Here is a 24,170-nt window from a genome sequence, read left to right on the forward strand (position 1 = left end):
GATCACTATTGTGTTTGTAGCAGCAAGAGGAGATAGCCAGGAAGGATAACCAAAGTCCACCTTCCGCTGTCACCCCCCGCATTGCTTTCATTCGACTCATCAAGAAAGGGTCAATAATGACTTTAATGTGATGAGTTAAATTTAAGGACATTAAAAACATCTTGTAAGTAAAAAGGACTGGGGCAAACACCAGTTTTGAAAAAGGAAAACAAACTTTCCACTCGATTGTTTTTATTCTAACGAGGTTTTGTGCACAGAAACAACTTACATGGCTTTTAATTAATACTCAAGGACCCTGAATAAAATGCCGTCAGATAATTACCTCCACTTCACAAACTTGGCTTATTAGCTCCCATAGAGTTACATTACCTTTACAGGCTTTTTTAATATCTGACTATCTTAAATTTTTCAAGGGGCCTAATTTAAACAGCCTTAAAACTTTAAAAAATTTTTCTAAGTACTGAAGTAATCCTTATAAAGCTAGTAAATCCAACATTACACATATGGTAATTTGAGCTTTCAGATTTTCAAATACTGTTTGTGAAAAATGCTCAATCACAATTAAACATTGAAAATCAAAAGGGGAATATGTAAGATTTTGTTAAATGTTTTAAGAACCTTAAATGTAAACCTGCACAGATTATCATAACGATCATAAAATTTATTCCTAAACATAACTAGAAAGTATTATCACTAAAGTTGACTTTATCAATATGAAATACTTATTTCTCTACTTAACCCAGGGTAAATCATTTAATTTAGCCAAATAAGAAGAACAAATTTACCTTCTTGGGAGGGCCAAAATGCTGTTGGGACCACAGCACAGTTGGAGTGCAAAGACTGAGATGTGTGCTGTGAGTGCTAAGTTCTTGCAGGAGATTCTGTGCATACGCAGGTGAGCATGGTCGGCCTTCTTTTTCACTTTAGTTTTTGTACCATGTCAGTGGGGCACACCAGGACTGTGCCTTTCAGCTTAGAGTTCAGTTCACAAAGCAGTGGACCATGGCATTTTAAAGTCTTCATCCTTGGGTTTATTATTATGGTTTTTTGTAACCTTACTTTAACATTTTATAGTGAGATTTGGATAGAAAGAATTCTGCACCTACAATCAGGTTGAAGGCACTATCTTCCCCTACTTGATTTGGATTGAAGTATCTTTATTACTGTTCAGTTGGTTCCCATGTCTTTTCATATTTCATGGATTTTAGGCCACAATTTAGTAGTCATACTGATAAATTCATAATTCAGTAGGCTTTATATTGATAAACTTAATGGAACAATCGCCACTATAGATACGATGGCCTCATTACAGGGAAGGTATGACTTCATAAAAAGTTGATTGGTCAGGATGGGACTGTGTTATGCTGCAGTAATAAGCCTCAGATCTCTGGTTTAACATGACAAAGGCTCATTTCCATTCATGCCACATGTCCACACAGGTCAGCTCTGCCCCATGTCTGCTGCTCTCAGGGCAAAACGAGGGACCACAGATCCCAGTGATAAGAGAAAGGAACTCAAGATGGTCTTGTACCATCAATGTGCTGCTCATCCCAGAAGTGAGACACCTGACCTATAGTCATTCACCACATCATAAAGGGGCCAGAGCCTTTGGGGGCCTGTGGACCAGGAGGGAGAGGAGAACCACCAGCTATGCTAGGGATTATACAATCTGCTTATATCTTAAAGCATTTGAGGTCAATCAGAAGTTATTTTGATTAACTTTTTCTAATTCTCATTATAGAATTTTAGTGGAAAACAATATAGTCAATCCTACAGCAGTCACTGTTACCCTGTCACACACATTCAGGTGGCTTCACCATATTATTACATGTAGCCCTGACAGTCATTCTCTTACCCTCGTTTTTCAGGTGAGTAAACAAACTCAGAGGAATTAATTTACTCTGAATGTTTTTGATGTTAATATTCCTAACAGGAGATACTGTTTAAACTGGCTTCTTGGTTTTCTGTCATTTATGTGAAATGAAAAACAACAGTAGGCCAACTTGGAGTTTGAGCTTTCAATTTGATGTTTAAATAGGAATGTGAGCAATTGGTTGTTAAAAATTAAGCAGCGTGGTTCGGACTGGCTGGTTTCCTAGCTCAGATGCTATGGCTTTCATCCTGGGTAATCTCAGGTCTCAGATTTTCCTGCACTAAGGAGTGGGAACATCCAGGAAGATTGAAATCGGGGTCTCTGTCACTGAGATTTCTTCCTCCCTTTGTTTTTTCGTGTCTCATACTTAAAATTTTTCTGTCAAATCTCAACATTTCTCTTAATCCTGATCCAAGTAGTAAACCGTATTGTGGGGAACATCAGGTGCAGTGCCTGGCTGGCTGGGGAGCATCCTTCCAGAAGTGGCATCGTTAAGTGAAGGTTCAGGGCCTGAGCATGTAAAGAACAGCCCAGGATTTGGACATCACTTGACTCTTACTACACAATTTGTGGGGCTGAAACTGGGAAGTCCAGGGCAGAGAAAGAGGCAGGAAGCAGTTGGGGTGAGACGCCCTTGACTCTGGGTCCTCTGTCCTGGCTTCTGCAGTCTTTCTGCTCTTCTTGTCTGTCTGTCTGATGCGGTCACATGCATACGCTATTTCATTTGATCCACACCATCCTGGCAGGAGTGCAGTTTATTTCATTTTACAGAGGGGCACAGAGAGTTTACCCCGCTGCTGAGTGGCCCCCTGTGCTGACGTGCATAGCCCCCGCACGTCCCATCATCTGATGGAGACACAAAGCGCTGGTTCAGATGGCCTGGTGCCTCCCCAGATCACTCAAGTTTTAGGCCACTGATTTGGGCCTCTGCTTACGTTTTCAAAAAGCTGCTGTATTTATACATTCCCTTCATGGAAAAAAGCAATGATGAATGTGGTTCCTACTAGGAAAGCTATGGGATGTATTTTTCTAGCCCTGAAGTCTTGGGTATGGATGATAGAACTGATTGTAAATGGCTTAATAAATCAGGCAAAGTCTGTCTAAGCTGGGGTGTAATCTAAATATTTCTAGTTTTCTTCAGTAACATTTGGTTATTGGAGACATCATGGTATTTTCATGCTTTAATAATATGTTTAACTGTAAAAAACAAAAACAAAAAACCAAGCCGGCTTTCCACAGTTGCTGTGTATGGAAAGGAAAATCTGGAGACCCGAGGACTCACTATGCCTAGGGGGAAAGGCAAGCTTGGAAGCTGAGTCACACAGAACACTGGCTTGCCTTTTGTTCCTCAACAAAACAGCTAGCGATAGAAGGCAGGGTCTCCCCAGGTGGCCTCTGTCACCCAGATACTGTAAATTAACAGCTCATCTTCCTGGTGAGGGATGAGAGGAGAGGAAAAATACCATCTCCCCCATGTAACCCACTGTTCCTCTTCCCCCTCCTCACGCTCAGTATGTGGATGAATGAGCTGTAATCAAGGATGTGACCATACCCTCTTCTGTTTTCTTTCCTCTTTAAATACTGAAGTGCCCAAAATCGTTTTTGGAAAAAAAGTACAGACCACAGATCCTACCGTGGCTTGTGTTGTTCTCCCAGGAGCATCCTCAACCTTGGCAAAATAAATCTCCACGCCACCTGAGACTGCCTCCATCACTGGTTTCATGGTACTCTCCAGGCGTTGTCCTGGGACATCCTCCCAACCCTGTGAGGGAGGCAGCCAGGCCCCCAGTACAGACTTCACCCAACACCAACAGAGAGGTGACAGGGCCCTCTCAAGGCCACACAGCTGCCTGAACGTGAATCTGCGTCCTGACTCCTGGTCGGTCTGAGTGACGACAGTGATGCACTAGGACAAATGTGTTACTTTTTATCTGGGACTGGATCATAAAGGCACCAAAACATTTGATGACTCGTGTCCACAAGACACTCAGTGAAAACTGTTGAAATGAAGGGAAAAAATGAGGGAAAGTATCCTGAGGCCTGTGAGGGGGATTCAGAATGAACGTCATCCCCAGCGATCGGTGAGCATCGTTTTGTAAGAGCTCCAAATGACATGGCGAGCCGTTGAGCCGACTCTGAGGGTCACAGAGGTGAGCAGCCCATCTTGTTTCTGGGAAGTTCGTCCAGAGATGAATGAGGCGAGCCCACAGGTCCCCACCTTGGGTGCCTCCCTGTTCTCCAAGGTTCACTCTGCTTCTTCTGAAGCCGCGGGGATGATGCTTGTGTAGAAAACTTGCTGCTAAAGGCAGCCTGAGACTCCGGACAGAGCAGAAGCAGAAGCAGGAGTCATCAGCTCAAGCTCCCCCAGGGCCTCCTGCTGTCCTGACACAAGGGCCAGGAGGGCCTTTCCGGCAGGGCAGTTCTCTCTTTCTGTTTTTTTCTTTGTTTGTTGAGACAGGGTCTTGCTCTGTCACCCAGGCTGGAGTGCAGTGGCACAATAATGGCTCACTGCAGCCTCAACCTCCTGGGTTCCAGCCATCCTCCTGCCTGAGCCTCCCAAGCAACTGCAACTACAGGCGCACACCACCACACTTGGCTAATTAAAAACTTTTATTGTAGAGACAGGGTCTCATTCCGTGGCTTAGGCTGGAAATGCAGGGGTGCAGTCATAGCTCACTGTAACCTCAAACTCCTGGGCTCAAAGGAGCCTCCCACTTCAACCTTCCTGGGCACCACACCCACCTAGTTTTGGGTTTTTTTATAGAGATGGGGTCTTGCTTGCTGCCCAGGCTGGTCTGGCCTCAATCCTGCCTCAGCCTCCCGAAGTGCTAGGAGAGTTATTTTGTTGAAGAAAACTTCCACAGAACACTTAAGAACTAAAAGACATTACATGACTAATAAGCATGACATCTCAAAATCCATGAGAATGTAAGAAATTTCTTCCACATCTTTATAGATACTGAGATCTGTTTTGAGTATATTCTGAGAAAATTAAGATGGGCTAATGAAGGCCTAAAGGAATAATCAGCAATTTAGAGAAACATGAGCATATTTTAAACTCATTTAAAAATCCACACTATTCATTGAAAAGCCCTACTAAACAAAATTAGTTCAGACAAAGCAATAAGATGACAAATCAAGCTCTCTCCAGAGATGAAAGAAAAGCCAGTCTCAAAGATGACTATAACTAACTCTGTTGCTGGAAAGACCAAGGCACCAGGCCAGCCCGGGGAGAGACTCCACCTCTTCAAAGACAGAACAATTCCAAACATGGCAGGACACAGTGCTCACCCTACAGTGAACCTCTGGGAATGTGTTATTTTTTAAATTCAGTTATTTTTTTTTTTTTTTTTGACAGTCTCTCCTGTCACCCAGGCTGGAGCGCAGTGGTGCGATCTCAGCTCACCCAGGCTGGAGCGCAGTGGTGCGATCTCAGCTCACCCAGGCTGGAGCGCAGTGGTGCGATCTCAGCTCACCCAGGCTGGAGCGCAGTGGTGCGATCTCAGCTCACCCAGGCTGGAGCGCAGTGGTGCGATCTCAGCTCACCCAGGCTGGAGCGCAGTGGTGCGATCTCAGCTCACCCAGGCTGGAGCGCAGTGGTGCGATCTCAGCTCACCCAGGCTGGAGCGCAGTGGTGCGATCTCAGCTCACCCAGGCTGGAGCGCAGTGGTGCGATCTCAGCTCACCCAGGCTGGAGCGCAGTGGTGCGATCTCAGCTCACCCAGGCTGGAGCGCAGTGGTGCGATCTCAGCTCACCCAGGCTGGAGTGCAGTGGTGCGATCTCAGCTCACGGCAACCTCCGCCTCCTGGGTTCAAATGATTCTCAGGCCTCAGCCTCCCGAGTAGCTGGAATTACAGGCGTGCACCACCACACCCAGCTAATTTTTGTATTTTTAGTAGAGATAGGGTTTCATTATGTTGTCCAGGCTGGTCTCAAACTCTTGGCCTCAAGTGATCCACCCACCTCAGCCCCCCAAAGTGCTGGAATTACGGATGTGAGCCACTGCACCTGGCCAAGACTTTCTCAATTCTTAAATCTCAGGAAAGATACCTGGCCAGCCAGTTAATAGCCTCATTAGAATTACTCTGACATACAATTCTGCCTCCTAAAGAGAAACAAGTAAGACCCTCTTTGATCACAGGTGGGCCAGGTATGGTGATTCAATCCCAGCACTTTGGAAGGCTGAGGTGAGAGGATCACTTGAGCCCAGGAGCTTGAGACCAGCCTGGGCAACACAGTGAGACCCCATCTCTACTGAAAACTTTTTAAAACTTAGCCTGGCATGGTAGTGCATGCCTGTGGTCCCAACTCAGAAGGCTAAGGCAGGGGGTCGCTTGAGTCCTAAGGTCAAGACTACAGTGAGCTGTAATCACACCACTGCACTCCAGGCTGGGAGATAGAGCAAGACCCCGACTCAAACAAAAATAAAAAAAGCTGATCACGGAAACAGCAGCTTTCAGAGATTAGTTTCCTTCTGTCTGTCCCACGTCTTGGGTTCTGAACACTCACATGATATTACTGGGGTCACCTTCAGGGTGTTCATCAGAGGCAGCAGTCGGCACACACTGGACTTTGGGTTTCATTCGCAAAGCTTCCTGAGAGCACAGATCCACAGCAGTGGATGAGAGCCAGAGTTGTTTGGGAATCAGGCGACACGCTTATATAGGAAACAGATACACATAGCGCCATTATTTTGATTTATTGCATTCTGAAGTACCCTGGGGGGAGGGCCTGAGAACGATCCGCTTTATCAGCAGTTCTAAAGCCTTATTACCTGAGATTTATATTCTGGGGGGAAAAAAATCAAGATTGGATTATCAATACGTATTTCACAGGAGATCTGGGTTTTGGCCCTGACAGAGGAACACGTACTGACCTGAAAAAGGCTACGTGAGATTAAAGAGAGAAACAGCTAAACACCAAATCCTGGTGAGAGAGACGTGGATTTAAAAGGCCAGCCACTCACTGTAGCGTGACAGCTCCCTCTAGGGTAGCCAGGAGCAGAGTGTGAGCCACTGGCATGGAGCGTGGGCCAGGAGGGCCACCTCCCCAGGAGCCCACAGCAGCCCAGGGAGGCCTGGAGAGCAGCTTTGCCTCAGCCACGGTCACTTCTCATCATCCCGCCCATAGTTAATCGTCTGTAAGGCCTGAGCTATGAGCATCGCCATCTCCCGGGTGCTGGCAGCAACCACTCTGCAAGCCATGAGGTCGAGGGGTCCACCTGGGGACAGAGACAGAGCCAGGCATCCGGGTTACCAGAGAGGGTTGAACAACGTTGTATGATAACTTACCCCACATGCACACAGCACAGGAAATGGCACACGGAACCGTGCCCAAGCCCCAACACTCGTATTAAACAGGTGGTCTAGGAGTGAATCCAGCAAAGAACAGAGGGATGGAACCCCTCCCGCCCCACCCTGGTGTGAATACAGTCCAGGACTACACAGAACAGAGGGCAGCTCGGAAGCTGCCACTGCCTTAGAGATGGAGACCATAAAAGTCCTAAGAAATGCAAGTCATGGGCTAGACCCGAACAGGGGAGCTGCCCTTCTCAAACTTGACTATGCACAGGGGTCAGCCAGGGGCTTGTGAAACCAAGGCTCTGCCTCAGCAGGTCTGGGTGGGGCTGAGGCTACCTGCCCACAAGCTCCTGGGGTTGCACCGCTGCTGTGGGACCCACACCCTAAGAAGCTGAGGTAAAGATAAAGCCCTGCATCTTCTTGAGGGATATGTAACAGGTCTGGCTGCATGGGCTGGAGATACATACAGTGTATCTCCAGCTTGCACATACATGAGCCTTCAGGTGCTCTAGTGGTAAAATCAGAGTGATGGGAGCTTTAAAATGTGGAATGGAGGCTGGGCATGGTGGTTCACACCTGTAATCCCAGGAGTTTGGGAGGCCAAGGCAGGTGGATCACTTGAGGTCAGGAGTTCGAGACCAGCCTGACCAACATGGCGAAACCCCATCTCTACTAAAAATACAAAATTAGCTGGGTGTGGTGGTGCACGCCTGTAGTCTCAGCTATTCAGGAGGCTGAGGCAGGAGAATCACTTGAACCCGGAAGGCGGAGGTTGCAGTGAGCTGAGATGATACCATTGCACTCCAGCCTGGGCGACAAGAGTGAAACTCTGTGTCAAAAAAAAAAAAAAGGCCAGGCACGGTGGCTCACACCTGTAATGCCAGCACTTTGGGAGGCCAAGACGGGCAGATCACAAGGTCAGGAGATCGAGATCATCCTGGCTAACAAGGTGAAACCCCGTCTCTACTAAAAATACAAAAAAAATAGCCGGGTGTGGTGGCGGGCGCCCGTAGTCCCAGCTACTCAGGAGGCTGAGGCAGGAGAATGGCATGAACCCAGGAGGCGGAGCTTGCAGTGAGCCGAGATTGTGCCACTGCACTCCAGCCTGGGTGACAGAGCGAGACTCCATCTAAAAAAAAAAAAATTGTGGAATGAGGCCGGGCACGGTGGCTCACACCTGTAATCCCAGCACTTTGGGAGACCGAGGCAGGCAGATTATGAGGTCAGGAGATAAAGAGCATCCTGGCTGACACTGAAACCCTGTCTCTAACAAAAATACAAAAAATTAGCTAGGTGTGGTGGCACACGCCTGTAGTTCCAGCTACCCGGGAGGCTGAGGCAGGAGAACCACTTGAACCTGGGAGGCGGAGGTTGCAGTGAGCGAGACCGCGCCATTGCACTGCAGCCTGGGCGACAGAGTAAGACCTGTCTTAAAAAAAAAAAGTGGAACGGCCCTGCCTGGTCCTGCTGCCAATGGCTGAGACATTTTCATTTTTATATCTTGCTGATATGTTCGTCAAGCCTTTCCAAAGCAGAAATAGGAAACAAGTAGAATTCAAATTACAAAAGATCCACCATCCATGCCCAATAGATACAAGCGAGCTCCAGTGTTACTGCTAAAGCTCAGTGAGAATGGGATCTGTTGGATTCACCTGGCTTCTGATTGTTATTCCTGAATGAACATTAGATGCAAGGTCAGCCTGAAACTACGTGGATGTAGCAGGCAGCACAGCGTTAGGGGCTCACATATACCCCCAGGTGCTCAGTCACTGGGCCTCAAGTGACCGTGAAGCAGAAGGAACAGCCATCTTCCAGAATCATTCTCCAAAACCCAACCGGACGCTCATGCTCTGTGCTGGTGCTGACCCAACGCCAAGCTATGGGGCCTTGCAGAAGCAACTAACCTCAGAAATTCAGGGAGCACAACACCTGCTCTGGTCAGCTCATTGGATTCTTGTGGGAGCCCTTAGAAAACTGTCATTGGGCCGGGTGCGGTGGCTCAGGCCTGTAATCCCAGCACTTTGGGAGGCCAAGGTGGGTGGATCACTTGAGGTCAGGAGTTCGAGACCAGCCTGACCAACGTGGTGAAACCCCACCTGTACTAAAACTACAAAAATTACCCGGGCCTGGTGGCGTGTGCCTGTGATCCCAGCTACTTGGGAGGCTGAGGCAGGCGAATCACTTGAACCCGGGAGGCAAAGGTTGCAGTGAGCCGAGATCATGTCACTGCACTCAAGCCAGGGCAACAGAGCGAGACTCTGTCTCAAAAAAAAAAGAAAACTGTCAGTGGCGTGTAAATGGGAAGTGGCAGTGCTGCTGCCATCTGGTGAAGAAATCCTGATCCTATGGTGGCAAGGGATGGCAGGAAGGAGGCCAAGCTGGTGCAGGCCACTGCCATCATGGCACCCTCACATGCTCTCAACAACAGAAACTGTGGCCGGGCATGGTGGCTCATGCCTGTAATCCCAGCACTTTGGGAGGTCAAGACCACAAAATCAGGAGTTTGAGACCAGCCTGGCCAACATGATGAAACCCTGCTGTACTAAAAATACAAAAATTAGCCAGGCAGGCCAGGCGCGGTGGCTCACACCTGTAATCCTAGCACTTTGGGAGGTCGAGACGGGCGGATCACAAGGTCAGGAGATTGAGACCATCCTGGCTAACACAGTGAAACCCCGTCTCTACTAAAAATACAAAAAATTAGCCGGTCGTGGTAGCGGGCGCCTGTAGTCCCAGCTACTCAGGAGGCTGAGGCAGGAGAATGGCGTGAACCCAGGAGGTGGGGCTTGCAGTGAGCCGAGATCACGCCACTGCACTCCAGCCTGGGTGACAGAGCAAAGACTCCGTCTCAAAAAAAAAAAAAAAAAAAATTAGCCAGGCATGGTGGCACACACCTGTAATTGCAGCTACTCGGGAGGCTGAGGCAGGAGAATTGCTTGAACCCGTGAGGTGGATGGCTGCAGTGAGCTGAGATCGTACCACTGCACTCCATCCTGGGTGACAGCAAGACTCCGTCTCAAAAAAAACAGAAACTCTGGGGAAAGTGGGAAATTCAGTTGGTGGGGACCTCAGGAAGTACCCCACCCACAGTGTCTCTCAGTCGTTTCTGTCGCTGCATTTCAGGGACAGGAGAGCTCACCCGAAGTGTCTATCACGATGCCGCCTGCTTCCCTGATGATGACTGTGGCAGCCGCCAGGTCCCAGCAGTGCAGACCGAACTGGTAATAGGCATCCGCGGCTCCCGAGGCCAGGTGGCAGAGTGCCAATGTGGAGCTTCCAATCACTCGGACCCTGGAGAGAGGGAGGGGAGGACAGTGCAGGCGGGAGTGGAGCCTTTTCTGTGGTATGCAAGCTGACTTCAGCCAGGTACCCTGGCTGGGCATGTTCCCCAGTGAAAAATGAAGCACAGCACTTCCGCCAAAGCTCTGGAGGCCGAATGTAGGGCCCGGAGCCACCGACCAACAGGCCTCTGCCAGACGCAAATGCTCTGTGCAGTGACAGCTCCCAGCTGACCGAGCTACTGAGCACCTGAGATGCAGCAACCAGGGAAGTGACTCCTCCTCTACTGAACGTGACATGAAGTGTCAGCGGCCTCACGTGGCTAGGGGTCACAGCACAGCCCTGCTGGGAAGGCAAGAGACAAAGAGGATTCCCTGGGCTTTGATAAACCTGTCTGACACCAGGCCCACTTGGGAAGGACTCTAAGTACTCGCACCATTCACTGGTTGAGCAGCATGAGGTCAGTTCCATGGATTCTGATCAGAAGGGACACAGGTGCCCAGCCATCTCCAGAGACCTGGCTATAGGAGCATCTACTGCAGGCGGGCCCCTCACAGGGCTTCCCTGAGTCTGGTGTTCATGTGCCCCTCCTACTCCTTCCACGCCAGGCTTCCTCCTCAAATCCCAGGGGAGTTTGAGCAAGCCCGTGTTCCGTTCTTCCTCCTCTGGCTGCAGGGTGTTCCCCGAGCTGAACCTCCTACCCATGTGCCTTGGCGTGCAGCAGCCGCTCCATGTTACTCAGGAACAGTTTCAGGGTCGCAGGGTCACGCTTGGGGCCGATTTCGGTCAGAACCAAGGCCTTTGAGAGATCTGCAATAAAGAGAATTTCCGGTCACCAGAAAAAGCGAGTCTTGGTTCTAACTAAGGAGTGCAGACTTCCAATGTGAGCCTTTCTTTCTCAGAGTAGGGATCAGCTTTCGACTGGGTCATGCTGACTGCTTTTCTGATAGCTATGTTGAAAACTAAGGATGGGCCGGGCACAGTGGATCATGCCTGTAATGCTAGCACTCTGGGAGGCTAGGGAACAAGGATCACCTGAGGCCATGAGTTCCAGACCAGCCTGGGCAGATGGTGAGACTCCATCTCTACAAAAACAAATTAAAAGTAGCCAGGCATGATGGCACAGGCCTGTAGCTGCAGCTACTCAAGAGGCTGAGGTGGGAGGATTGGTTGAGCCCAGGGGTTCAAGGCTGCTGTGAGCCAGGATTGTGCTACCCATTCCAGCCTGGGGGACAGAGCAAGGCCCCTGTTTCTTAAATTAAAAAAAAAAAAAAAAAAAAAAAAATCACTATCATTCAATCAAAAAGAAAAACAAAATGACCCCAAACTGAGAACACTCCATGTTTGGAGGGAAACAATGCCTCAGTAATCGCTTAACTGCTCTGATCACAAATATGGAAATACCATTTTCTTGGAGAAAGCAACTTTTAAATAATGCTGCTTTGGAAAGGGAAGCTGCAGGAGTGAGCCCTCTGGACGCAGCGGGGTGCTGATGCCTGGAATTCATGGCCTGCTGTTTATGTAACAGCAGGCGAGGCTGCCAGGGCCGGCAAGCCTGGCTCAGGGCAGGACGTGACCAGGATTCTGCTCCTGTCCCTGACTCACTGCTGGAGATCAGAGCAGTTTGTCCTTGTGCCACACCCCCAAACACAGCCAAACTTCGGTCATGTCCTGTCAGGCCTCACTGCTTGAGTAGGACGTTGCCAAACCAGGTGTGCTCCATGACAAAACAAAGCCAGTCCCAAAGTCAGGGTGGGGGGAAACAGCTTCCATCACATTACTTCATTCAATGGACCCAGTTCTGTGTCACCACTTTCAAACTCTCCGCTCACCCAGGAAATCTCTCAGCCAGGATCCAGGTCCAAGTGCCCCTTTTCTTCCATGGAAATTCTCATTTTACACCTTAAAGCACTTTCTGCAAAACACGTGGCTCCACACTAGAGCAGCCTGCCTGCCCTCAGGAGGCCCAGATCATTCACTGCCGGCCATGCCAAGCACTGAAGCTGAGCCATGAGGCACTCCTGGCCTGGGACTGGGCAGCAGGCCCTCCACAGATACCACCTGAGCCCTGCAGCTGCCACCCACCGCTGGGACAAAAGGCGGTTACTCCAGATGCTCCTAATCCACGCAGGATCTGCAGACAGGCTCCAGCAACCCTTCCATTCCTTACCCTCCAAACCTCACCCTCACCTGGCCACAGATGGTATTTTTTCCGGGGGTGGTGGGGGGCAAAGGCTTCTATTGAAGAAAAAGACATCAGCAGAGCCAGGCTGAGTGAGCACTCTATACAGTTACTGAATGAATGAGTGCTTTCCCGCAAACACCAGCACTCAAGAAGGTAGGATTAGAGTCTCAGTTTTGATTTGGTTCATTAAATTACTAGTATTTTAATTTATGGGAGAAATGTTTGGGGCAGAATTTTGTTGGCTAATCTAAGAATCTAAATACTATATACAATACTGATTTTGGGGGTAAACTAATTCTGAATTACAAATATTTTAGTTAGAAATGCTCTTTTGGCTGGGTGCGGTGGCTCACACCTGTAATCCTAGCATTTTGGGAGGCTAAGGTGGGCAGATCACCTGAGGCTGGGAGTTAAAGACCAGCCTGACCAACATGGAGAAATCCTGTCTCTACTAAAAATGCAAAATTAGCCAGGCGTGGTGGTGCATGCCTGTAATCCAAGCTACTCAGGAGGCTGAGGAAGGAGAATTGCTTAAACCCAGGAGGCAGAGCTTGCAGTGAGTGGAGATCGTGCCACTGCACTCCAGCCTGGGCGACAGTGCTAGACTCCGTCTCAAAAAAGACAAAAACAAAAACAAACAAACAAAAAAAAGCTCAGTAGTTGCCAGGGGCTCGGGGGAGGGAAGAATAGGCGGAGCATGGAGGGTTTTTTAGGGCAGTGAAACTATTCTGTATGATCCTGTAATAGTGGATGCATTACAACACCAACAGTGAAGCCTAATGAAAACTATGAACTCTGGGTGTTAATAATGTGTCTCATTTTAACAAATGCACCATTCTGTAGGCGATGCTGATGGATGGGGAGGCTGAACGTGTGTGGGGATAGGAGGTGTATGGGAACTCCGTCTCTCTGCACCTTCTGCTCAATTTTGCTGTGAACCTAAAACCATTACTCTAAAAAACAAAGTGAAAGAAAGAAAGAGGGAGGAAGGGCAGGGATGGAGGAGGGAAGGGAGGAAAAGGAAAGAAGGGAAGGAGAAAAGGAAAGAAGGGAAGGAGAAAAGGAAAGACGGGAAGGAGAAAAGAAAAAAATGGGATGGCTTGCATGTTACTTTGGCCAGGAAAATCAAGGAAGGATGAATTGTCCTAGAGGAGGCCGTAGGGGACAAGAAAGTGAAGTGGCAGTGACATCTTGTCTAATCCCACCCTATTTCTAATTTACTCATCTAACAACTTCAAGTCTTATACACGTGCATAGAGTGCTTTTTTTTTTTTTTTTTTTTTTTTGAGACGGAGTCTTGCTCTTTCACTCAGCCTGGAGTGCAAAGGCGCGATCTCGGCTCACTGCAACCTCTGCCTCCCGGGTTCAAGCAATTCTCTTGTCTCAGCCTCCCAAGTAGCTGGGATTACAGGTGCACACCACCACACCCAGCTAATTTTTGTATTTTTAGTAGACAGGGTTTCACTGTATTGGTCAGGCTGGTCTCAAACTCCTGATCTCAGGTGATCAACCTGTCTCGCACAGTACTTTTTAAAAATGGTTTTATAGCTTATTCTTTTGCTTGCTATTTCAATATAAAAACGTCTCATATACATCTTTTGCCATCAGTACCTTACTCTTAACAGCTGCACTCTATTCCATCCAGTGCAACGACTGCAATTTATGTCACCATTCCCCTGAAGATGAACATTTTTCATTTTTTTAATAAACAATGCTTCATAAACATCTTTTCTGTGGAGGTTTATATAGTCATACTGATTTTTTTCAAGATAGATTAGCATAAGTGGGATTTCTGAATCAAAGGGTGTGCATATTTTAGGTTTTGATATTTTCCAAATTGCCCTCTGGGAAAGCTGAATCAATTGTACATACGCCCCCTCAACCCCACTGGGCTATGAGGAGTCCTGTACTATTTCCAAGTCCCTCACAGGCAGGCTCACCCTGGAGGTACACTCTAAGAGTGATTTTTCTCGGAGCGGTAAAATCCAGACAGTGAAATCCTAACACACAGGGCACTTCCTGGCACCAGGGTTAATGACTCCGGGAAGAGATGAAGGAGGACAATGACGATTTCTCCCTAGGAACTAGGAAGCTGGGCAGTCCATTTCCCCTGGGAGAGAAGCACCCACTCGTAAACGCCTCACCCAGTCTCCCCTCACCTGAGGGCAGAGATGAGCACAGGGCGGGTGGGTGGAGGAAAGTCCGCCGGTGCCAGCCTAGACAGGCAGGTACTCCCGATGCCAGGGCTGGTGTAGGAAGCGCAGGGATCTTCCAACCAAGTGCCCTGGGGCATTTCACAAAGGGAAGTTAATTTGTGTGCAGGAAACAGCAATTTTTCACTTGTTGACAGTGACTCGGTCTTCACTCTTCCCGACAGGCCTTTGCGAGCACTTGCCAGCCTACGTGCCACTGTCCCTGTCCAACCAATGAGAAACCCAAGCAGGGAGAAGCGACATGAGCTGCTCAGGCCATGGAGCCGTTCCGTGGTGGGGCCCCGACTTGCACCCAAGCTTGTCTGGTGATTGAGTGAAGGCAGGGATTTCTTCCATAGTTCTCCAGTGAAAAGCTTGCTCTGAATCCAGCACCTTCCTCTTCTGGCCGCCCTGAATGAATTCCTTCTCATTCTTGCCAACATAGGTTTTCCCAAATGAAATCAAGAACAGAGTATAGGCTGGGTGCAGGGGCTCATGCCTGTAATCCCAGCACTTTAGGAGGCCAAAGTGGGTAGATCATTTGAGACAAGGAGTTCGAGACCAGCCTGGCCAACATAGGGAAACCCCATCACTACTAAAAATACAAAAAAAAAAAAATTAGCCAGGCGTGGTGGCACATGTTTGTAATCCCAGCTACTGGAAAGGCTAAAGCACAAGAATTGCTTGAACCTGGGAGGTGGAGGTTGCAGTGAGCCAAGATCATGCCACTGCACTCCAGCCTGGGCAACTGAGCCTGGCCGTCTCAAGAAACAAAAGAACAGAGTATATAACAGAGCATAAAGGGGTCTGAATGTTGCCACCTAAAGGCAAAATGCTTTCTACTGTTTTATTTTGCTCCAGATAAGGGGAAAAAAAGCTTAGGACAACCCCTACTTAATATTGTCTTATGATTATTTCTGACAAGTTATCCATAATTACTATGATTTCTGCATTTTATTGCCTTTTGTCCTATATTTACCGTATCTTAGGTTTTAAACACACACACACATATATATGTTTTTTTAAGATGGAGCCTCGTTCTGTTGCCAGGCTGGAATGCAGTGGTGCAATCTCAGCTCACTGCAACCTCCACCTCCCAGGTTCAAGCAATTCTCCTGCCTCAGCCTCCGAAATAGCTGGGATGACAGGCATACAGCTAATTTATTTTTGTATTTTTAATAGAGATGGGGTTTCTCCATGTGGGTCAGGCTGGTCTCAAACTCCTGACCTCAAGTGATCCACCCACCTCAGCCTCCCAAAGTGCTGGGATTACAGGTGTGAGCCACCACACCTGGCCTAATATATATCTTTTTAATTTCAAATATTCTGTGATTTCATGGGAAGCAGGGAACAGGGAATTCTTAATAGGTAGAGCTCTTGTTTGTAGGAACAAACATTTTGGAGATACATAGTGCTGATGACTGTACAACATTGTGACTATAATTAATGTCATTGAATGGTATGCTAAAGAGTAATTAGAATGGAAAACCATATTTACATACATTTTACTACAATAAAAATATCTCAAAGATTTTGAAATAGGGCATCTCTGTATATTCTTTCAATAAACAGATTTTAGGATGAAAATGAGTATAGCCTGTGACTTCCAGCAGTTTGGAAACCCTTGCCCTGGCTGAGCAGTGCTAAGAGTATGCTGTCTTAGGAGAAACTTGACAACTCAAATGATGAGAGAAGTCATTTGTGTACACTGAAATACGTACTCATGAGCTGGGCATGGTGGCTCATGCCTGTAATCCCAGCACTTTGCAAGGCTGAGGTGTGCCGATCGGTTTGAGGTCAGGACTTCAAGACCAGCCTGGGCAACGTGGCGAAGCCCCATCTCTACCAAACATACAAAAGTTAGCCAGGCATGACTGTGTATGCCTGTACTTCCAGCTACTCGGGAGGTTGGGTTTGGAGAATCACTTGAGCCCAGGAAGCAGAGGGTGCAGTGAGCCGAGATCAGCCACTGCACTCCAGCCTGGGTGAGGGAGCGAAACCCTGTCTCAAAAAAAAAAAAAAAAGAAATATGTAGTCACGGAGTAAGAGGCAGCTGTGCTTTAAAGCCTATAAAACATGCCTGTGGGCACAAGCTGGTTTTGTTGGATATATAACTTCTGTGACTACACTTTCATCAGTGTGTTGTTTTGGAGGTTTTTTTGGAGACAGGGTCTTGCTCTGTTTCCCAGGCTAGAGTGCAGTGGCGCAATCATAGCCTCTGTTACCTTGAACTCCCACGTCAGCCCTCTGAGTAGCTGGAACTACAGGCATGCACCACCACAACCAGCTAATTTTTAAATTTTTTGTACAGATAGGGGTCTTGCTACGTGGCCCAGGCTGGTCTCAAACTTCTGGTGTCAAGTGAACCTCCTGCCTCAGCTTCCCAAAGTGCTGGGATTACAGGTGTAAGCCACCACGCCCGGCCTACCAGTGCATGTATCTATAGATACATCCTGATTCTTCCAGATGCACAGAACGTTAAGAGCTACTCCTATGAAAATAAAATTTAACTCCATTTAATTTAAAAATACATGTGCTAGACAGAACAATCCAGCCAGGGGCTCGGGAGAAGTGCTTGGAAGCAGCTGCTTCCTGCCTGCACTGTTCACTGTAGATGAGGGAGACGTTCGGGAGCGCAGTGGACGGTGCTTGCACAGCACTGTGAAGGTGCTGAATGCCACTGACTTGTTCGCCTTACAATGGCTAATTTGAGGTTGTTTTTGATCTCAATAAATTATTTTTTAACCAAGTAATTTTAATGGAAAATGTACTGTTTCAAATCCTGAAGACAGAATTGGAAGCCTATATAATGGGCCATGGTTTTTAAACCTCTCCAAATTCCCTCTGATACAAACAGAGCAACTCGGAGAATAAAAAACCCAACTACAGACGTTGTCTACCAAAAACAAACATACCCGTGAGGTCTGTCCACACTCCCAACACAAGCGGATGGGGCAACCTGAAGCAGCTACAGGCACGCGGGGCACCAGAACCTGTGCGGGAAGAAGAGGGAAGCACCGGAGGACGGGAGGACCTCACAGGCCACCCCAGCAGCCCCTCACAGGATAACCACAAAGGAGGAAAAAAGAGCCAAAAATCTAAAGATGAGGCCAATTTTTTGTTTGTTTTTTTTTTTTAGACAGATATTGCTGTGTCACCAGGCTGGAGTACAGTGGTGCGATCTCGGCTCACCACAACCTCTGCCTCCGGGGTTCAAGAGATCCTCCTGCCTCAGCTTCCCGAATACCTGGGACTTCAGGTGCACACCACCATACTCAGCTAATTTTTTGTATTTTTAGTAGAGACGGGGTTTCACCATGTTGGCCAGGATGGTTTTGATCTCTTGACCTTGTGATCCACCCACCTCAGCCTCCCAAAGTGCTGGGATTACAGGCGTGATCCACCGTGCCTCACCGAACAAGGCCAATATTTTAATACCTCACAAAAACAATGAAGAGGGAGCTGTAGAACCATGAAACTACAAATGCTGTCTGGAGCCCCCAGCTCCGCCCTCCAAGCCCGCAAAGCCCAGGAATCCAATGTCAAGTCACAGTAGGTAACTAAAAAGAAGTATGGTTGAATCCCACACACAATTATCCTAAGAAAAAAAGAGTGAGGAGCAGAGTAACATGTATAAGCCAATAAAATAATTTTGCCAAAAAAAATCTAACCACAAAATAGGAGTAATAAAGAATATCAGGAAAAAAGAGCATAATCCAAATCACAGGTCACAGAACTTAGGAAAAATTACGTAAAGGAAATATTTCAGAAAAGAAGACAAACTAAAAGGAACACAATGAATAAACACAAGACATTATGCTTTGCAGGAAACTGAGGGTGAAAAAGAGGAAACTTTTTTAAATAAGATAATTGGTGGAAAAGATAAAAAGAATGCAAGAGGAAATGATAGTGAAGGCCTAACATACATTCAAGTCCCAGAGACAAAAAACAAAGCAACACAATTTGGATATTTCCAAATTAAATATTATTAAAATACTAAATATTAAATTAATATTAAAAATATTAAAAAATATATTAAAAACTGTAATTCAAGAAAACTCTTCTACTCTTCTTAAAAAAAACTCTTCTAAAAAAAAAAAACAGGCGGCAGTATCAGGATCTGAAATCAGGTCTGCATGGTGCCAAGAGACCGTGCTGCTGAAACGCATGCACTCTCGTCTCCTGAAGTCCATCGACCCATAGGAAAGAAAACCACCATGGTAGAAAACATGTGGAACCGCCTGTCCTGAATGGGCCAGTTTAGGTTTTCACGGATGCTTTTTGGCCTTTCTCCCATATGGATGAATCTGGTGACATTTGACTGCATTGTGAGACAGGTACTGTAGGGAACAGAAGAGTGCCAGACAAATGAGCGAAGCCTCAGACCGGCAGCAGCTATCAGCTTTATCCATCAGAATTTTTCTAAAGTCCCAAATGAGCTTCAGCACTTCATGTTTCCTTCATTCTGCGAAATTACCAGGCCCACTGGGGGTCACACAAAGGGGCCCCGGACAAATCCTTGCCCTAGTGGAGTTGGTGGTTGAGCTAGCGGCCTGCAGGCTGGGAGGACGCAGAGCTGCAGCCTGACTGAGCTACACGGGCGGGCAGCCAGGACGCCAAGAGCGTGTTAATAAGAGTTCGGTGTTATAATCCAGTGAAATATAGAGCAAAGGTCACCCGAGCATGCTTCATAGCATGCTTCCTCACCACCGGTTACACAATGAGGCTGGAGTGGGCACCTCCTGGCACACACAGCTGTAATTAAAGCTACTTTTTTCACTGCCAAACAAAACACTTCTGGAGAGGGAAGTTGAGGCGGAGCCAGAGGCCACTCCAAGACCTCTCTGGGATCAGAAGCTAACTGCTGAGTCCAGCTGCTGTCTTCCCCTCAGAGGCCCCCATGACTTCTCCCTTCTCCTGCTCTGGGCTCTCCTGCAGCCGCCTCCTCTCCTTTGCACAATCTTGCCCGTCCTGTCCCTCACGCAGTGGCAGGACCTCTCCTGACACTTTATCCCTCCTGGCCCACCACGTTCCTGGCTGCACGGGCTCACGGCAGCAGAGATGGGCCGTGGCCATAGTTCCTCTCACTGCCTTGGAGGCCATCTGGGCACACAGGCACCAGCCAGGGAGGAAAGAAGTAGGAATAAATACAGACAATGAAGAAAGGCTGCCAGGAAAGGAATTTTTAAGAGAGGCTGGAAATGGGTCAAGAGGGGAGGCACAAGGAGGCTGATGGGAGAGCAGAAGAAAGAGTGTAACTGGCAGGGAAAGAGATGGGGCGCCCTGCATGATGTCCACGCCAGAAACATACAAGGCAGAAACAAGCAACAGTGCACTTCCGCCTTTTCAAACCCAAACTTGCAGGTATTACGGAGCTTGTAAAATCTCCCATGCAGCTGCTGCTAGTCTGCGGCTTCTCTCATTTGTCTGGCACTCTTCTGTTCCCTGCAGTACCTGTCTCACAATGCAGTCAAATAACACCAGATTGGCAGGGCGCAGCGGCTCACACCTGTAATACCAGCACTTTGGGAGGCCGAGGCGGGCAGATCACGAGGTCAGGAGATCAAAACCATCCTGGCTAACACAGTGAAACTCCGTCTCTACTAAAAATACAAAAAACTAGCCGGGCGCGGTGGCGGCGCCTGTAGTCCCAGCTACTCGGGAGGCTGAGGCAGGAGAATGGTGTGAACTCAGGAGGCGGAGCTTGCAGTGAGCCGAGATGGCACCACTGCACCCCAGCCTGTAGGAGAAAAGCCAAAAAGAATCAGTGAAAACCTAAACTGGCCCATTCAGGACAGGCAGTATGCAGGGAATGGGAGACCCCCTGTCAGAGCCACTGGATGACCCTGAAATTCTGGGCTAAGGAAATCAGGGCAGGCCGTAACTGCAGAGTGGGGCTAAGATGCCTCTTTACATGATTCATTCCTGAGGATGGTTCTTCTCACAGAAGCTGAAGCCAGTTACTGTTGTGCACACTCAGGGGCCACCAACTGCACCTGGGCAGCAGGGCCTGGGCAAAATCGGGACCACCAAGGTATGCCAGGGCGCTCTGAGGGGAACAAGCGTGCTCTGACTGCACCTGGCCTAAGGCTGCTCACCCAATCCCACTACGACCAAATCTTGACTGCGACTGGAGTGCTTTTAGCCTGAAAGATGAGGGATGTGAGTGCAAAGCAGAATGAGGCTATTTAAAGCTCCGGCCACGTGAGCAAAAACACTAAGATACAGAACTGGCTCCATTTCCAGTTCATCAGGGACACGACGTCCCTAAACAGAGACGACACCATCAGCAAGGGACCTCCACCCCCGTCCCACACCACGGTGGCTGTGGCATTCTCCTTTCACACCTCTCTTTCAGAAATAACCTGAGACAAGCCTCGTGAAGCCCACCTGTCTCCCCGGAGACCCGGAGCCGCTGGCCGTTGCAGAAGGCGCCCCGGCCCCGCCGGCCCGTGTACAACCGCTCCTCCGTGCAGTGGTAAATCACTCCGAATTCCAGCTGTGGGCGGCAGAGGCAGGACAGAAAACAAAGACGGTTCACTCATTTGATGTGGAAGAAAAACATCGTCATTCAAAGATGAAGGCTGCCCTAGGTGTTAGGATAACACATGACACTGTGACAGAAATTACCGTTCCAAAAGCAACTGAGAAAAAGCAGTGCCTGCATTTAAAATGAGACCTGGACATAAAAGCAAGCTTGCTTTTGCTAAACAACTACATTTTAAAACATATTCGGACTAATAAAGCTTTAAAAACTAACATCGAAACGAGCATTAGTAACCAGAAGTTATTGAAAAAGCTTAATTTTTTAGAAAGGCCCCTTTTGTTGCTGGAAAAAAAGAAGGTTACTTGTGACTCTAACCAAACCCCATAAGAAGTCCTCAGAACTGCTGATGGGTGAGGAGAGAATGCATCTGTAAAGCCAGCAGGATCTCAGAAGCCCAAGGACAGCCCCAGCAAGGAAGAGGTGGCGCTGCAGACTGGGGACTGATCCGTGAGCAGGCAGTGCACTGAACAGCGGCCCCACTGCCCCACATCGAGGGACAACGCATCAGACCACAGCCTCCCAGGATGAAGCAGCAAAAGGAAGAGGTCAGCGTGGAAAAGGACGGGGGCCCACAGCCACACGCCTCTGTGACCTTTCCTCTTCCGACTTTTCACCACTCAGGGTGAACAAGGGCCAGTGTGCTTGTTTAGCAAGTTAGCCAAGTTTTCACCTCTCTGGAAATTTTTAAAAAACACCCCGGCCAAATGCCTTAGGAAAGCCTTGGCCAGCCCTGGGGTGAGCACAAGCACCCTGGAGTGGACACCCCAAGCTACAGAGAAAGGGTTTATTTCTGGGGGTTGGGGGTGTCATTCGGTCCACGCTACTCAGAGCCTGCAGGTGTCTGGCAGCATTTCGTCATCCTTCCCTGTCCAGTACCCTGGCTTTAAAGGAATCCTCACGACCAGGTCAGTCCTAGAATTCAGCTGGTTCCTGAGGCCTGTGAAGGGCTCCCAGACTGCAGAGGAATGTCCCAGCCCCAGCCCACCACCATAAGCCAGGAGCTCCCGTATTCAGTCTAGGAACATAGGACAGACCCTAGTCGACCCAGAGAAGGGCGGAGGACCTAGCCGGCTGTTCCAGCAGCCCCTTCGCACAGTCACGGAGCATCAATCAACCCCTGAAGTACTGCTCAGCCTCCCGCCCACGCTGGGCACCACAATATGATTTAACAGAGAGAAGTCAATCATCGCATCCTTAGACAAATTACAGTATTACAATTCTTATCTTCAGCTTAAGTACTTTGAGATACTTTAGTACTTAACTTTAAATACTTCAACTTAAGTACTTCTCTCAGCTCCCCTGCCAGGGAGTCTGCGCTGAGACTAAGGTGAAGCTGCACAAATGCTGCTCTGAAGCAGGCTGCTTTGGGAGACACAGAGCACTCAGTCCTATTTAAATAAAACTGTTTCAATTACATAGAAATTAAGGCTCTTCTCAGTGCTGCTGCTTGAATTACTTAATAGGGTTAAAACCTCAGCCCCACGCCTTCCATGCAGGTCCCACAACACTGTGTAGTTCAGAAGGCCTATGGGAACCATGAGAGAGCCACGTTCTCATGCTAATAACCAGAGGAAGATAAGAAAGAATTATTAGAATATTGAGATTAGGATGCTTTCCAAAAATAAGTGCTCCTTTTAGTTTGTGAGATCACACGCTCTAGGGTCAGCTGGAGATGCACTTGGACCGCTCACTTAGGACTTCCGTTTCCACAGCAGTGTCACAAATAGACCCGGGTACCACGGGGCCAGCCCTCCACAGGGGACAAGGGCCAGCCACAGAGCCCCACCCTGCACACCCCAAAGCCAGTCTGGACTTGTTTATTTTTCTCGGATTTGAAACCCACAGGCTTGGATTTGCCAGTCATGATTAAGGCACAGGGCAAACAGCAAACCAGGCGCACAGAGGCTGAAGCCAGAAAGGAAGGATGGCCAGAGGGAGCCCAGGGAGAGGCCCTGGGGACCCAGGCCACACCCGCACCTCTTGTCGAACAGCAAATCCAATGCTAACCGCCACAGTCGGGAATCTGCAAAGGAAAACAGAAGGGTTTATTCTCTGGAACAAGAGCGCAGCTCTCGGGAACCTGCGTGCCGTGCCGTCCCCACAGGCTCTGAAGGACCTTCCTACGCTCTGGGGGGGTTGGTTGTTTAAAAACTACTTCCCACAGTTCCACTAACTGCTTCCAAGACAAACAGAATAAACTGACCATGTTGTAAGACAGTTAACCTTGAAAGCAAACAGCACTGTGAAAGTCACATAAGACTGACGTAACTCAACACCCTCTGATGCCCAACTAGAAAGGATCTCAATCCTCTGTTTTCTGGTTCTCCGGACCTAAAGGGACAGCAGAGCCCTCCCCAAAGGCCAGATCCGGTCCCAGGTGGGGTGCCAGGCAGGTGGTCCCGGAAGGCACCACAGCCTCCCCACGGGGGCCAGCTCTGAGCCACAGCCCACCGTGCGGCACTGCTAGCCTCCCTGTGCCTGCCTGAGTGCCCAGTAGCCAGCTGCAGGGACAGCCATGGCTGCAGACAGCTTTCATGATCAGTTTGCCTGCAGTTTGGTGATTCGGCTATTGCTGCTCAATATCTTCAAATAATCCTTCCTTTACAGGCAGACCATTGGAGCTTAAAAACAGGCAGGAAAGGCTGGGTACTGCAAACTGACAGGAAAAATGCAAAACCAACTGCACACAAACGCAACTCTGACTGCCGGGGTGTGCGGGACCCTGGGGTGAGCCGCTGGCTTCCAGGGCGGATGCACCATGTGCCAGGCCTCACCCTTGTTCCCGTGCCCAGG

General features: G+C 48.5%; 1 protein-coding gene across 2 annotated transcripts in view; it reads right to left on the bottom strand.

Annotated features, from left to right (window-relative positions):
• Positions 1 to 6,558: 6,558 nt before the first annotated feature.
• Positions 6,559 to 24,170, bottom strand: part of IMPA2 (inositol monophosphatase 2) — a 49,427-nt gene continuing 31,815 nt past the window's right edge. For both annotated transcript variants that reach the window (XM_050767402.1, XM_050767403.1), the window contains exons 4-8: positions 23,355 to 23,400; positions 21,221 to 21,329; positions 11,155 to 11,263; positions 10,314 to 10,465; positions 6,559 to 7,095 (exon numbers count right to left, since the gene is read on the bottom strand). In XM_050767402.1, coding sequence (XP_050623359.1) covers positions 6,980 to 7,095; positions 10,314 to 10,465; positions 11,155 to 11,263; positions 21,221 to 21,329; positions 23,355 to 23,400 — 532 coding nt within the window. In that variant the 3' untranslated portion in view covers positions 6,559 to 6,979. The remainder of the gene's footprint in view (positions 7,096 to 10,313; positions 10,466 to 11,154; positions 11,264 to 21,220; positions 21,330 to 23,354; positions 23,401 to 24,170) is intronic.

The sequence above is a fragment of the Macaca thibetana genome, chromosome 18, assembly GCF_024542745.1.
Source record: "Macaca thibetana thibetana isolate TM-01 chromosome 18, ASM2454274v1, whole genome shotgun sequence".
Classification (NCBI taxonomy): domain Eukaryota; kingdom Metazoa; phylum Chordata; class Mammalia; order Primates; family Cercopithecidae; genus Macaca; species Macaca thibetana.